The 14,794-nt window shown below is 52.4% G+C and overlaps 1 protein-coding gene across 2 annotated transcripts; it reads left to right on the top strand.

Annotated features, from left to right (window-relative positions):
• Window positions 1–6,987: 6,987 nt before the first annotated feature.
• Window positions 6,988–14,768, top strand: OGFOD2 (2-oxoglutarate and iron dependent oxygenase domain containing 2). 2 transcript variants are annotated; one of them, XM_027652304.1, is made up of 7 exons: window positions 6,988–7,183; window positions 7,356–7,412; window positions 9,730–9,840; window positions 10,703–10,802; window positions 11,863–11,987; window positions 12,433–12,690; window positions 13,282–14,768. In XM_027652304.1, exons 5-7 carry the CDS (start codon window positions 11,949–11,951, stop codon window positions 13,555–13,557), a joined length of 573 nt encoding a protein of 190 aa, XP_027508105.1. In that variant the 5' UTR covers window positions 6,988–7,183; window positions 7,356–7,412; window positions 9,730–9,840; window positions 10,703–10,802; window positions 11,863–11,948; the 3' UTR covers window positions 13,558–14,768. The 2 variants fall into 2 exon arrangements, with proteins under 2 accessions (XP_027508105.1, XP_027508106.1); XM_027652305.1 differs by having other exon boundaries at window positions 7,053–7,223.
• The last annotated feature ends 26 nt before the right edge of the window (window positions 14,769–14,794 follow it).

Raw genomic sequence — 14,794 nt, 5'->3', positions numbered from 1 at the left:
AGGCTCATCAGGGGTTTAATTAACCCCTAAATAGGGGCTTGACAGGGGGTTTAATTAACCCCTAACACAGAGGGATCCAGTTTCAAGAAATCCAGTTTATAAATTATTTCACAATTAAAACCAAGAAATCCAGTTTGCAAATTATTTTTCCCCTTCATTTTCCACTCTAGCTCTGGAAGGATGGAAGTGCTCCTCCCTGGGCAGCAACTGTGCATCCAGGTGGGCTATAGAGGTGACAGAGGGGCAGAGTGGTGTCATTATCCCAAACTTTCCTTGTGTTTTTGGAGTGCTGGGCTTAAAAACACCCCTATAACCTTCACTAGCACAGAACAGACTTCAGGATTCCTGGAGTTCACTCCGTTTCTGGAGAGGTTACAAAGGAAACCTGCCTGGATAACAAAAAATATAAATATCACTTTTTACTGTTGGTTTTATTTCTGCTAATAAGTGCTCAAAACTAAAAAAAAAAAAAAGCTCACTTCATGCCCTTCCCACATCCACTGGGAACTCAGTCAGACCTGGAGTGACTCTTCCAGCTCAGGCTGACAGTGGGGATGACACTTTTAAGCTCTTGGAAACATTGTCCGTGGCTAAGCTGGGTCTGGTTTCTGATTCTCTTCCCATGTGCACCCAGATCACTCCCAGGCTTTGGTGCAATTACTCCCAAAGGGCAAGTTCCAAGCCACAGTCAAGGTGGAGCTTTTTTACAGGACTGAGTCTCTCCCTGCCAAACCTAAACAAGGATGGTGCCACCTCCCTCGGTCGGAGGGATGGCCCAAGGGCAAACCTCGGGAAGGGACCGAACAGACACCCTTGTCTGAACCTTCCCCTTCCTCTCTCCCAGGATAGAGCAGGCATGTCTGCACCCTGCACTCCCAGGCAGCCACAAACCCGGGGACAGTCCGTGCTGTCCCCGGCGCCGCAGGACCCCCGAAGAGCCCCCGGGACTAACTGGTTTTCTTCCCGCTGGACAAGCTCTGCTCCGGGGGCAGGACCGTCTCGATCTGGAACGACACAAACTGGCCCTTCTTCAGCTTCTTCAGGGAGCTGGCAGCGCTGCCCCCAAACATGTTGTCCTCCACTTTGAAGGCAAGAGAGGGCAGGCCCCGACTTTTCCTCTTTATGCTCTTCCGCTCCCGGTTGTAGGCCGTGGTCATGTTGGCAATCACCTGGAAAGAGGATTGCACGGGTTGGGCTTTGAGGTGTCACCCAAAATCAGCTCAACTCTGTCTCACACAGCTTGGTGAATAAAAGAATCGCAGAGTTGGAAGGGACCTCTGGAGATCATCCAGTCCAATCCCCCTGCCAAGGCAGGGTCACCTGGAGCAGGTGACACAGGAACATGTCCAGGTGGGTTTGGGATATCTCCAGAGAGGGAGACTCCATGACCTCCCCAGTTAGTTCCAGTGCTCTGCCACCCTCCATGGAAAGTTCTTCCTCAGGTTGAGGTGGAACTTATGTTTTAGTTTATGGCCACTGCTCATTTTCCTGTCACTGGCACCACTGAAAAAGTCTGGCACCATCCTCTGACACCCCTTGGAGATGTTTGCTTGGATTGATGAGATCCCCTCTCAGTCCTCTCTTCTCTAGACTAAACAGGCCCAGTTCCCACAGTCTCTCCTCATCAGAGATGCTCAGAGTGAGTGACAGCCGGTGCAGAGCTCTGCTGGGTGAGCTGAGGCTGTGCCACAGCTGGATACACCCAGGGGCAAGGGAGGGACTGAGCAACGGCTTTCCAGCCTTGTTCATATCAACCCCAAACCAGCAGGAGACCTCACGTTAAACAGTTGCAATTCCACAGCCGTGCTCAGGGGAGCCGCTAGTTCTCCATCAGTAGAGGGCAGAAGGGGATCTAGGCTGGAGTGCCACAGAGCCACAGGGAACTTTATCACCTTCCGTTAGTGACAGCCCCAATCCTGGCCTGGCTGCAGGTGAGTCACTGACCCCCAACAGTTCCCTCATGGACAGGACAGAGCTCTCCCTGCCCTGTGCCACAATGTGCATCTCCATTTCACAAGGGAGCCAAGCCAGTGAGCCTGGAGCTCCCAAAGGGATCAGCTGGGAATGGATCCCACATATTCAGCTCCCAGGCCTCCTCCCTCCTGCCCCATATTACTCCTGTTATTCCCTGGCAAGAAGAATCACAGTCCAGGTGATTCACAGAGAACCACATAACCCTGCCTGAGTGTAAGAAATGACTGAGCAAACAGAGCACTTGAGCCCTGCCTGTGATTTTCTGGCACACTGCTCACCAAGCCCTTTACAGGGGACACTGAGGTAATTTTTTAAGTTAGGAAACCAAGAAACAGAGAGACTAAACAAGCTGTCCAAGGTCACTCAGCATGTCAGAGACAGTTAGGAAGCGAATGATGACCTTGTTTCTCATTGCCCACTGGGCCACCAGTCCTCATGGCAGCCCCAAACTCCTCCCATTTTGAGGCAGGGTTTCTTTTAACCTTTGTAATTACACAGCGTGTCCCTGAAGGCTCCTTGTCCCTGCCTGAGGAGGGACTCCCTTGGCTGATTTGAGATGCAGATTACAAGGCAGAGAGCTGGGCAGGCTGGAACACAGCTCTCACCAGCCTGATGGGGAAAGCCAGTCCCTCTTCTTTCATCACCCACCTCTGAGCAGCAACACCACCAGCTTCCCTGAGGTGCTGCCTCAGAGGGTCCAGCTCTGCTCCTGCTGCCCTTGGACCACATCGAGGTGCCACCTGCCATCTCTCCTCTCAGGCCTGCCCTGGACTTGGCTGCAAAATGATTTCAAGTCACCACAAAACTTACAATTTCTTTCACCATGTTCTGCTGCTCCTGTACTGTGGCTGTGAAGGGCGGGAGGCCGTCAGCTTTACCAGACCCCTGCTCTTTAGAGTCCTTGACAAAATCCACCTGCAAGGTACAGATCTGGGTGTTACTCTGTAACCACGCCAGTGACAAACCTCCTGCCAGACTCTCCTGGGCCGAGCAGTTACCTCTGAGGACAGGCACACGTATCTGTTGAACATGAGGAAAAAGGGGCTGTACTTGGTGGCTGAGTTGACTGAGGTGCGGAAATGGAAGAGCACGGGGTCCAGGTGGGCATCCCACTCGCTGGGCTTCTCATTCACCATACTGCAGATGGAGGACCTGAGTACCTCAGCACTGGGGTCATCCAGGCTGTCAGTGGGGTCTGCAGGGGTGAGGACCTGTGAGATGTTCCAGCGCTCGCACAGCTGCCGGCTGACCTGCAAAGGCGGGGCCAGGCCCGCCGGAGAACACAGCACCTCAGCACCACAGCAGCCTCCACAGCCCCCACGGCCCCCTCCCCATGCCAGGGGATGCTGTGCAGCACAAACAGCTCTCCAGAAAAGTTAGAGCTGGAGAAAAGGTTTTGCAATGACTGTTTCTACACCTGAAGCTTTCCACAGCACTGTGAAGCTGGGTTAATCCCCAGGTAGGGCAGGATTTCATGCATATGGTCTCACAGGACCTTTCCTTCTCAGCAGAGAGGCTGGAGGACTTGCACCACAGAACCACTGCCTTAAATCTCTGCCAGGGTGAAAATCCCCTGGCAAATCACCTCCCACTCCCAACAGGGCTGGGGCAGGGATAAAGCACCATCAGCTCCTCACCCCCACTACATGGCACGCTGCAACTCTGCCTTCAGGACCTGCTGCCCAAAAAAACCTGCTGCAGGTCACGTGGCTTCTCCCTGAACCACCCAGCCCCTGACCTACCTCCTCACAGAAGTCCCAGCTCTGACTGGTGTAAATGTTCTTGGATGCACCAAACCTGAACAAGAAGAGGACACACAACTGGTTTTATTCCATCAGCTGAGGCAGAGCCAGAGGATTTTGCTCTTCATGGATGCAAATGGGATATGAAAGGGACAGAGACCCTCCAGTGGGGCTGGTGCTAATGAGGCTGGTGTGACCCCACTTCCCCACGATCAGAGAGGGGTCTGCTGGCTCCATCTGTTCCAAACCAGCCAAGCCTGTTTGCCTTTGAATGATACGGCAGCAGGAGAAGCAAGAGAAATTTCTTGCTCTGAATGCAAATCTCCACTGGCCCCATGAGTTTTCCACAAGGACAATGTCACGTGGTGGCATGTGCCGTGTGAATGCAAAATGAACACTTTCCAGGAGGGATGAGGAATGGCTTTAAAGCTCCTGTAGAGAACTGGGGCACAGCTCTCTTGGCCTCGGGGCTACTTGGAGAGCCACTTCTGCCTCTTTCTCCCCTCCCTGTAACGAGGATAACAGGCTCTTCTATAAAGAGCAACTGAGAGGCACTGCATGGTCTGTCCTGTAGAAGGGGGAGTTCCTGCTCTCGTGGGGAAACATCTTGAGGACACTGAGTATTTTTTCAACACAGATCCAAGCGCTCCCCATCTCACTGCAGAAGTGCAATGTAACCAACAACAGAGGAGCCCACCTGTAAAAAATGGCAGCCAGGGCTTTAGCCACGGATAAGGGATCTTTCTTCTGCAGAGGAGCAGCCTCCACCCACTTGGTGAAGTAGTCAGTCACAAGGAGGACGTGTGTGTTGCTCTGACTCGTCTCGGGAAAAGGACCTGCGCAAACAACCACTCAAAAAATCAATGTGATGCCGTAATATCACCCAAATGGGCACAGTCAAAAACCCAGCCCAGCAAAACCGCTGCTGCAAAACCCACCACAACTCTCTTCTGCAATGTCATCTGGCCAGAACATTTGGGTGACCTTTGTCAGCAAAAATACACCCATCAGAGCTTCAGTTCTGGGAAGTAACACACGCCCACAGCTCCCATTGTGTGTGGGGAGGGAGCCGAGCCAAGCACAGGGATCAGGTTGCACCCTGGCCTCCTTGGCACTTCCCCACAGGCAGCTCTCACTCCCGGCGTGTGGCAGCAGGTCTGCCACGCTCCTTGGGCCCTGGAGAGCCCGCCAGCCACACACACTCACCGTGAATGTCTAATCCCAGCACTTCCCAGGGAGATTCCACCCTGACGGGCCGCGCTTTCCGCGACACGTTCTTGTTGTGCTCGGCGTTCTGGCAGGTCTCACACATTTTGATCTGGAAAGGGAAAAGGCAGATCAAAAGGCTTGGGAATATGCTGATGGATTCTGTCAGACTCAGACTGCACGGGTTATAAAGGGGTGAGACAGACAGCAGGGCTGAGCAGCTTCCCTCTACCCGATGAAAACAGCGAGGCACAGGAAAAAGAGGACGAAACACAACAGGCTGACACATCTCACCTCTCCCAAAACTCACCTGACAGCTTCCTCTGACACAATAACCAATTTTCTCAACGTGGCCTACAGCTAAGCTATTTCTCACCCTGTTTCCAGGCAGATATTTATTGCATTTTGACCTCCTACTGCTGGTTAGAAAAATCATCAGCCCAAGGATGCCGGAGGAGCTCAGACCATGTAATGCAACCACACTACTCCAAACCACACCGCTGCAGAGCCCTGCTGCAGGAGACTGTCAGCAACAGAACAGGTGAGGCAAAGCAGCTGAGCAGAGCCATTGGAAACACTGAGATCCTCCCCTTACCATAGTTTAAAGAACTGGGCAGCTCTGGGAGCAATCCAAAGCTGGGCTCAGCTACTTGTCTGAAACAATCCCACGTTCCCATGCTGGCCAAAACTGCCCTGCACCAGGAGGCTTCCTGACACTCAGGGAAAGACATCTAAACTATCCAGCTGCCTCGGGGCATTCCAAGATTCACCTGCAGAGTTACTCAGTTTGTGGTTTCAAAGCAGCAGGCACTAGAGATGACATCACCCCTGCACTCCTGGAGCTGCTTACTTAGGACTGCTGCCAGCACCGGTGTCACCGACACGGTCAGTGCTCTCAACTCACCCAGTCCACGACATCCTTCACAATCCCCAGCCAGTAGTACCGGCTCTGGATCCGGTGCACGGTCTTTTTCTGGCCCAGGTGGTTCCCGATTTCGGTGAAGTGGCTTTCCAGGAAGACCTGCCGCCTCCGCTCGGGATCCACGATCACCTCCCGCTTCTCCTCCTTCTTGGGCCCCACGTAGTAGAGACACCCACCTGTGGGTACCAGAGGTTTGTGTCCAACACCCCCCTCTCACGCCACTCCAGCTGCTCAGCCCCAGAAAAAGGCTCATTTTCCACAGTGGGAAAAACGGGAGAGAGACACAACCTCGGGATTTTTTGCCTTGGGAGCTCCTGCAGCGCCCCTGGAGAAGCTGCTGACCTGGAAACACCCCTAAAAAAGCCCAGGGAGAGCTTTTCTGCAGGCAGGGCTGCGCGAAATCCTCTGCTACAATAAAACCACTGCGGTCCCCACGGGGCACCGGTGCCACCCGCGGTGACACAATCCCCACTCTGCGCCCCAAAAATGACGCTAAGGCACAGCAGGGGGGCGGCAGCGATGGCGACAGCGATGGTGACAGTGACGGAGGCAGTCATGGTGCATCCCACGGCTGCCAAGGAGCCACATCCCCTCCCCAGCCGCGGGTCCGGCGCATCCCTCCCATGGCATCTCTCCAGCCCGATCCCTCGGGGGGATGCCACGGCCGAGGTGCCCCACACCAGGGTCCCCACCGTCCACGACGAACTTCTGGGCGTAGCGCTTGAGGTTCTTCCTCTTGATAGAGCAGAAGCTGGGGGGGAAGCAGCCCTCGGCCAGCAGCCGGTAGATGTCCTCGAACTTGCTGCCATGGCCGCAGGGCTCGGCCGCCACCACCACCTCCCGCTCGGCCTCGGGCAGCGCCGCGTCCATGGCCGGGCTGGTCCAGGACCGGGATCTGGGCCGGGGCCGGGGCCGCGCTGACCCCGCCGGGCGCGCCCCCGGGCGCGCCCCCGCCGGCCGGGGCGGGCGCTCCCAGGGACCGTCTGCAAACACCCCTCGGCGGCCCCGAGCGGGTCCGGTGGGGAAGGGCCGTGCGGCGGCGGCGCCGCTGCGGAACCCACCCGCGGTGACGTCACGGAAAGATCAAATGAAAAACAACAGCAAAAAAAAAGGCACAAAACCGGGGAAAAAACCGGGCGCTTTTCGCCTCTCCCCGTTTTTCTCCCCGGTTGGGAATTTGCAGACGCGCCCTCGCGCGGGAGGAAGCGGAGCCGTTTTGAGGGCCGGACCCCGCGCGCGCAGCGCCGGTGGGAAACATGTCCGGGGCGCGGCCGTTCCTGGCGTGCGCCTGCTTCTTCACCGACAACATCTTCGTGGGCCGCTACGGGCTCCACGTGCGGTACCGGGACCGGCGGCAGCTCCGCCGGGAACACGGCCGGGTACCGCCGGGGGCAGGCGGGGCTGTCCCGGGAGCGTGGCCGGGAGGGTCTCCCCCGGGAGCGGGGTGGGCGGGTGGCCCTGCCCGGTGACACGGGCGGTACCGGGTGACGGCGGTGTCCCGTGTGTTGCAGGCGCTGCAGGAGCGCGGCTGCCGGAGCGAGGAGCAGTTCCAGGCTGTGCTGAGGGAGGTGAGCGCGGGGACCCCCCTCACACCTGCCGGGAGGGGGATTCGGGGCAAAGAAGAGTTTGGGTTGGAAGGGACCTTAAAGTTCATCTTGTTCCACCCCCTGCCATGGGCAGGGACACCTTCCACTAGCCCAGGTTGCTCCAAGCCCCGTCCAACCTGGCCTTGGACACTTCAGGGATGGGGCAGCCACAGCTTCTCTGGGCAACCTGTGCCAGGGCCTCACCACCCTCACAGGGAATTTCTTTCTAATATCCCATCTAAGCCAACTCTCTGTCAGTGTGAAGCCATTCCCCTTTGTCCTCAACATCAGAGCCTTGTAAACAGTCTCTCTCTATCTTTCTTGTAGCTCCTTCAGGTATGGAAAATCCACAATTAGGTCACCACAGAGCTTCTCTTCTCCAGGCTGAACAATCCCAATTCTCTCTGCCTTCCCTCACAGCAGAGCTGCTCCAGCCCTCTGATCACCTTGGTGACTCCTCTGGATTCTCTCCAACAGCTCCATGTCCTTCCACTGCTGGGACCCCAGGGCCATTTCCACAACCCCAACAGTCCCAGGGGTGGGGGTCAACCCTAAAGGGAGTTTGGGACTTGCTGAAGCCACAAGCCCAGACAGAATTGGGGCACAGCTCCCCAGCACCTCATCCCAGTCAACTCCAGTGCTGGACAGAGGGCAGAGGAAAGAATTCTCCCCAGGCAATGTTGGGGAGCTGTTTACACAGCCAACACCCTGAAATTAAATACTGTCACCCAACACTTTGTCCCAGTGGCCTCTGTGCTGCTCCCTCCTTGGATTTAGTCAGCTGGGTCCCAGCCCCCTTCTAGTTTGCCTTTCCTTGTCCTTTCTTTTGCCAATTATTTTTAAAGGGTGCCCTGAGATGGGATCACCCAGGGGTCCTACAGGTTCACACTCCCCCCAGGACACCCTTTATTAAGGAATCTGTGCCCCTTCCCAGGCCAGGGACAGAGATCTGTCACACAACCAGCTCTAATTTCACCTGGAGGACAGACAGGTTCCTTTAGGGATTCTTGGCAGAGTGATGATGGCAGTAAATCATAATTAAAGCTTTATGAACAGGATATTATGATTCATATAGCACAGAATTTATGAGTAGGAGAGCACAGGATTTCTACAGGCAGAATCAATGCAGCACAACAAGCAGAATTTATAATACAACTTCTCTCAAGATTTCTAGATTCAAACCTTAGTTGTAATTTAATATCACCTAGATCCTAAAAACTCCCTGATCACCTGGACTCTGCAAATCTGCTAAGATCTTAATACAAAGGTTTGCTGTATCAATGTAAACATAATCTAGACTCAAAAATAATATAAAAGAATAGGATTTACTCACTCAGCCCTCAGAGAAGTATGTCTCCTGCCATCAGAGGTGTCCCTGGCTGTGGGAGGTCATGGCTCTCACTGTTCAGCAGCTGTTCAAGTCCAAGTTTCCCACTTAGGACTTGTAACTGCCTGATTTTGTAGGCAGTGCTGGGGGCTGTTACAGTTCCCTGTCCAGGTCACCAACAGCACCTGGTGACCAGGGGACTGGGCCCTTCAAGGCCAGCAAGGAAGGGAGTGATTGGCCTTGAGGCTGGGAAGGAGGAGGAGAAGGAATCTGTTTGGTTTGTCTGCTTGGTTCACAAGACCATCAGGGCGTGATAATGAGGGAAAGGGAATGAACAGATGACCAGAGAATGGCTGCTTACTTCATAAAATGTATTAGTGATACCAACCAGGGGTCAGGAGGGGAACTGGTCACACCCTCCTTCCTTCTTTAGTGAGGAATGTTATAAATTAATCTTATGAGGGGGAATTAAACATGAAGAGCTGGCTGAATCAGCTGCTAAAACAGCTGTTTGCTCTGAAAGGACAGATTAGCCTGTCTCCACCACACTTAGCAGTAATCCCTTCATGACAAGACTTGTCTCCCTCCCAGCAAGTGTCTTTATTTTGGACAATGCTTATATTGTCAGAACACAAGCCAAGGCTCTTAAAGCCTCCACTGACAATTCAGGAGGTGTCAGGATGCCTGAAAGGGCTGAAACCTCACAGCTCCACTTGGCACTTCCATAGAAAGGCTTCAGTTATTTTTTTTAAGCCATCTGTAAAGAGAAAGTCTCTCCAAACCCTCTCAGGCATTTGGCTTTTCAGATATTTATTGGACTTGTCTTGACTACAGAAAAACAAAAGCACAGACTCTGCTTCCCAGAGGTGCCTGAAACAAAAATAACTGGTTTAAAACAATGAGGAAATTCCTGGAATTGTTTTAGTTGTCCCTTTTGATTTTCTCACAATATGCTCTGTTGTTTATTTGCAGATTGAGGCAGAAGTGCAGAGAAGAAAACAGTTAGTCCATCAGTCAGTGGAACGCAGAGCCATCATCTCCAAGTGCTACAAACCAAAACACCCAGAGGTGTACACTCTGCAGGTACACAGTGTGTTTTCTTTTGCACCCAAGGAATTACCTGAGAGTTTATTTTTGCAGTTTATTTTTCTCTCTTCTCCTCGGGATCATGCAGTGCTAAAGCTGGACGGAATTTAAACCCGTGTGTAGCATATTAAAACTGAATTTAAAACTCTGACAGCACAGCATGTTCTCCAGGCAAGATTCCACCTGGTTTACAGCCAGGAAAGGGTCATTCAGCTCCAGCACCTGGTACTGGACTTGAAATACCATTAGTAATTTAAACATAAAGCATCATTGCACCAAACAGGCTCGATCAGGTCTAATGAGGAGCCACAGAAAACAGCCTTTATGGGCTACTTTGCTTTGAATTTCCTCATGCTTGCCAGACTCAAGACTTCCCAGCTGGATATTTCCCACATATAGCAGTAATGCACAACCAAGTTCACACAGATTTACTGTGATCCTCCAGCAATAAGTGCTGCTGTTGTTTGTTATCATCAGTGTGGGGAAGTGCTCAAAGCAGAGCCCAGTCACTGCGTTGTGCTGATTCCATGACAAGAGGCTAAAATCCACTAGGAAAGATTTTGCACTTACCTGTTAGGAATCCATATTGTGAGCCAGGCTCTTTCCTGTCATGCCTATAAAAAATCTGGCCAGTTTTATGTAGAAACCCTCAAACTTACCTAAACCCCCAAGTAAAACACAGGAACATTCTGCAGTTCCTGCCGTAGAAGTAACCCCAGCGTGACTGTCAGCCCTCTCCCTAGAGACTGCACATTTCCCTGTGGCTCCCTGGAAATCCATTGCTCTCTGAGACCATAAAAGCCTGTACTGGCTAATTGTGTTTCTGTATGTTTTTTTTTCTTCCTTCCCTTGACACCAGGATTCCTTCCTGGCCCCAGATTTCCTGGAGATCGTGCGATACTGCACATCGCCGGGAGCTCATCTCCAGGGCCTCCTGGGCTACCTCGAGTCCTTCTCAGGTAAAGGAAACAACACCTCAGTCACACAGATCTCCCTCTGTGACACTGCAGCTTCCCTAATGACAGCTGTTCCCAAGCCCTGTCTTTAGTAGCTCGGATTTGACACAGGCTGAGGCAAACAGGATGTTATTCTCTGCCTGACAGGGGTCTCTGGAGGGGCAGTGCTGTGCAGCAGTTCTGCTCTGGAGCAGACACTCTTTTCTGCCTTCCCATCCCAGTCTGCTGATGTCTCATTAGAGGCTTCAGCTGCAGCAGGGCTGGGGCTTTTGGCTGTGCCACCACCTCACCAGGGAGCCTGAAGGAACACTGTTAGCATGGGGAGCTTGTTTTTCCCTTCCCAAGTGCTTTGCCATTTCAGACAATCCCTGTGGGTTAGTCTGGGCTGAAATAATTTCAGTCTTCTAAAAAGAATTCTGGATTTTAAGCTTCTCTGGAGGCATCTGTGAAGCTCTCTGCCTACCAGAAATGCTGACAAAATGTAGAGGGGAAGAGGCAAAGTTTCCTCCTTTTCTCAAGACGAAAAGAGAGACCCAAATGTGTCTGTGCAGAGCTCCTGAATTTGTCCAAGGCATGATTTCCAGCCTTCTCCTGCTGTCTTAATCTCAGCTTCTGTATCCTCAGTCCTGAGCTCCCTTCACACAGACCTTTAGGGCTCCACCCTGAGAGGCAGCTCAGACCTGGTATTCCCAGAAGGTTGGCACCAGATGAGTGAGTCCCACAGCCCCTAAATGACCTTGGGTGTCCTTCCAGCCTGCCTGTGATGAGTTGTTGATTCACCACCCTCCCCTCAGACTCAAAACACTTCCTTGGCACTACATCTGGCATTTCAACCAGTGCCAGATCTCCTGACTGGATGGGTGAGCCTGGAAACGAGGGACCAACATGAAAAATAACCAATACATCCTGGGGAATGGATCCAGCCCTTCGAGCAGCCTGAGCACAAAGTGAAGCACGAGGGTCCTGTGCTCTCACTGCCACCAGCACAGTGGAGCTGGACAGGCAGGCAGGAACACTCCCCTGTGATCTTCCCCAGGAAATGGTGTCTCCTTTCTCCTGACAGATAAGAGGATCTATCGACTCCCAGTGTTCACAGAGGAGTTCTGCCAGACCTTTGTGGATGAGCTGGAGAACTTTGAGCAGTCGGATATGCCCAAAGGCAGGCCCAACACCATGAATAACTACGGGGTAGGATTTGTCTCCTGTGCTTCTTCAGGGGGAGTGTTCACTCTGTTCACCTCCTCACTTCTCCTTTCACTTCCAAAGTGTCTGTCATTTTACATGGAGCAGTTGGAGTTCCAGTACCCCCTTGGAGGGAAAGGGTTGAGGGAATGTTACACAGACAAAAGGACATGGGAATGCAGGGAAAGGGGATGGGAGTTGGTACTTCAGAGCAAAGAGCACCTTGTATTTTTAAGCAATACCCATTTAAATCAAGGAGTCAGTTTTTAAAGAACACTCACCTTTTGATCTTGCTCTGTCTTTCCCCCATCCCTTTCCACCTTGATCTTCCTCCTTTCTCCTGTAGCTGGAGCCTTTGCTCTAAACTTTGTGCTCTGAGCCAGCAGGCTGGAGGAGGAGGACAGCTCTGATAATGTTGCTCAGCTGTTCCCACCTCTTTTTTTTGACACAGGTTTTGCTGAACGAGCTTGGGATGGATGAGGGCTTCCTGACCCCCCTGAGGGAGCAGTTCCTGCGGCCCATCACAGCCCTGCTGTACCCTGAGCTGGGGGGATCCTGCCTGGACAGCCACAGAGCCTTTGTGGTCAAGTACTCCCTGCACGAGGACCTGGATCTGAGCTCCCACTATGACAATGCAGAAGTCACCTTAAATGTCTCACTGGGGAAAGACTTCACAGAAGGCAACTTGTACTTTGTGGATTTCTACAAGGTACTGAGCACATTCCCACTCTGGACCCCCATTCTATTCCCTCCTACCTCCTCACACCCTCCCAGTTTCAAGGCATAAAATGTGTTCCAAAAAACAATTATTCACTTCTGACAGTCAAACCTGCTCTGTCCTTTCCCTCTTCTTTTACATGTTTTGGTTATACAGAAGCCTTTTCTGTTCCAATATTCAGGTTTCAAAGAGAGCACAGAGGCAGCTTGTAGTAGAAGTTGGTGTAAACAAACCAGCCCATCTTTCCACAGATGTAACAGTGAGCAGGGAGGTCCTGAGAGAGAGATTTATTTCAAATGAGACTTAAAGCTAAATCTGTAGCACCTGTTTCTAGGGCAAGAGAGGGTAAAAGCTCTCATACACAGGTGAAATAGGTTGTTTTGATTGAAACTGGGAATGTCTTACTGGAAAACAGTTGTACCCATCTGCTGCCAAGCCACCATTGAAGTGGCTGCATTTCAGAGGTGGTTTGTCCTCTCCATGTTGCTCCCTGGGGGAAAAGGTGATAAGTGTCAACTATGTGAGTGTTGTTCTGCCAGGTACTTTCTGGTGCAATTATGAATTCACCTCTCTTTGTTCCAGGATCCCAGTCCTGTGCCGAAGTACCTGGAGGTGGAACACGTGGGAGCCCAGGGGCTGCTCCACCGGGGAGGGCAGATCCATGGGGCGCTTCCCATCGGCTCCGGGGAGCGCTGGAACCTCATCGTGTGGATGAGATCATCCCTCATCCGAAACCAGCTCTGCCCCATGTGCAACAGCAAACCCCAGCTGGTGGAAGCAGAGGGATTTGGGGATGGATTCACAGGAACCCTGGAAGAGGACGTGCCCGAGACTGTGGATGTCTGTGCCCTGTGGTAGGGGATGGGAAATCACAATTTCTGCAGATCACGTTGCCTAAAACTCCTCTCTGACCTCTCAGACTGCACTAACAGACTCTGATGGATGCAGGAGTCCTGTAAGAAGTAGCTCTCACCATGGAAAGGGATACAAAGCCAGCCCTGCCAGGGTTAGGGGAGCTTGGAGAGCTGGAACTCAGCTCACCAGGGCTCACTCTGGGGCTGCAGGACTGTAAGACAGAGAAAGCCCCAACACTTTGATGCACTACAGAGACTCTGTAAATATTTTCAGGTGTAAAGGGAAAACACCTGAAGATCTTGGCCTCTGTGCCAACAGCAGCATCCCAGGTCTTGCTGGAAATGGGAAGGAATGGTGATTAAAGCCCTACACTTACCACTCTCTGCTGTTCTCAGTGGCCTCCTGTCCTCTTCCAGGGGCAGGGGAAGAGCTTTTTATTGCTGAGTGACAGAGAAGGGTCTGCTCAGAAATGAGATTCAGGTGATTCACAATAGGCTGCTGGGAATGGCAGGGAATTACTATCACTGGAGGTTTGCCTAGTCCAGGCTCGGAAGAATCCATCAGGAGCAATATATAGGGAGAGCTGATCCCACAGGGTGGCTGAGAGGATTTCCACAGGCTTCCACAAGCTCTTCTGAGCACAAATTTCCAGTAGGCAGAAACAGAGACAAAGCTCTGGGAGCAACCTGCAGCACAGCAAAACTTTACATTTAACTCCCTTTGCTTTAGCTATACGAGCAAGTGAAAATACAAAATAACTCTCCTGAGCTGGGTGCATCAGGCAGACCTGGGGCTTCTTAATTTGGCACCAACATCCCCCAACAGATGATGGATTAGGAGGGTCAAGTGCTTCCCCTGTGTTACTTCCAGCTGGCTGAAAGCTTGGGACTCTCGTGCCTACAAAACAAATTAAAGAAGCAAAATATGTTTTGATTTGGTGGCTGCATTTGCCTCTGTAGCAAATTAATTGTATATGATGTGCACAGAGACTGCTGGATTTGTAAGGGGCTGTTTCATTCACCTGTTCCCTGCAGTAATTAGAGCACGTGGATAATCACATCGAGAACTGAGAAAGGCTGGACGTGAGCGGGTACAGGGTGTTATTTTAAGCCCTCGCGAGGGACCCGCTGGATTTTTGGCTGGGGATGCCATTGGCACACGGCTGATGAGCTGCTCGTTAGCAAAGCCCATTAAAATCGCACCTGGGCAAGGAACCCGGCTGCTGTATTTGTGCCTGGAG

This window comes from Corapipo altera, unplaced genomic scaffold (genome assembly GCF_003945725.1).
Source record: "Corapipo altera isolate COAL_440 unplaced genomic scaffold, ASM394572v1 67, whole genome shotgun sequence".
Lineage (NCBI taxonomy): Eukaryota > Metazoa > Chordata > Aves > Passeriformes > Pipridae > Corapipo > Corapipo altera.
The sequence above is the reverse complement of the archived record's forward strand: the minus strand, read 5'-3'. Positions and strand labels throughout refer to the sequence as shown.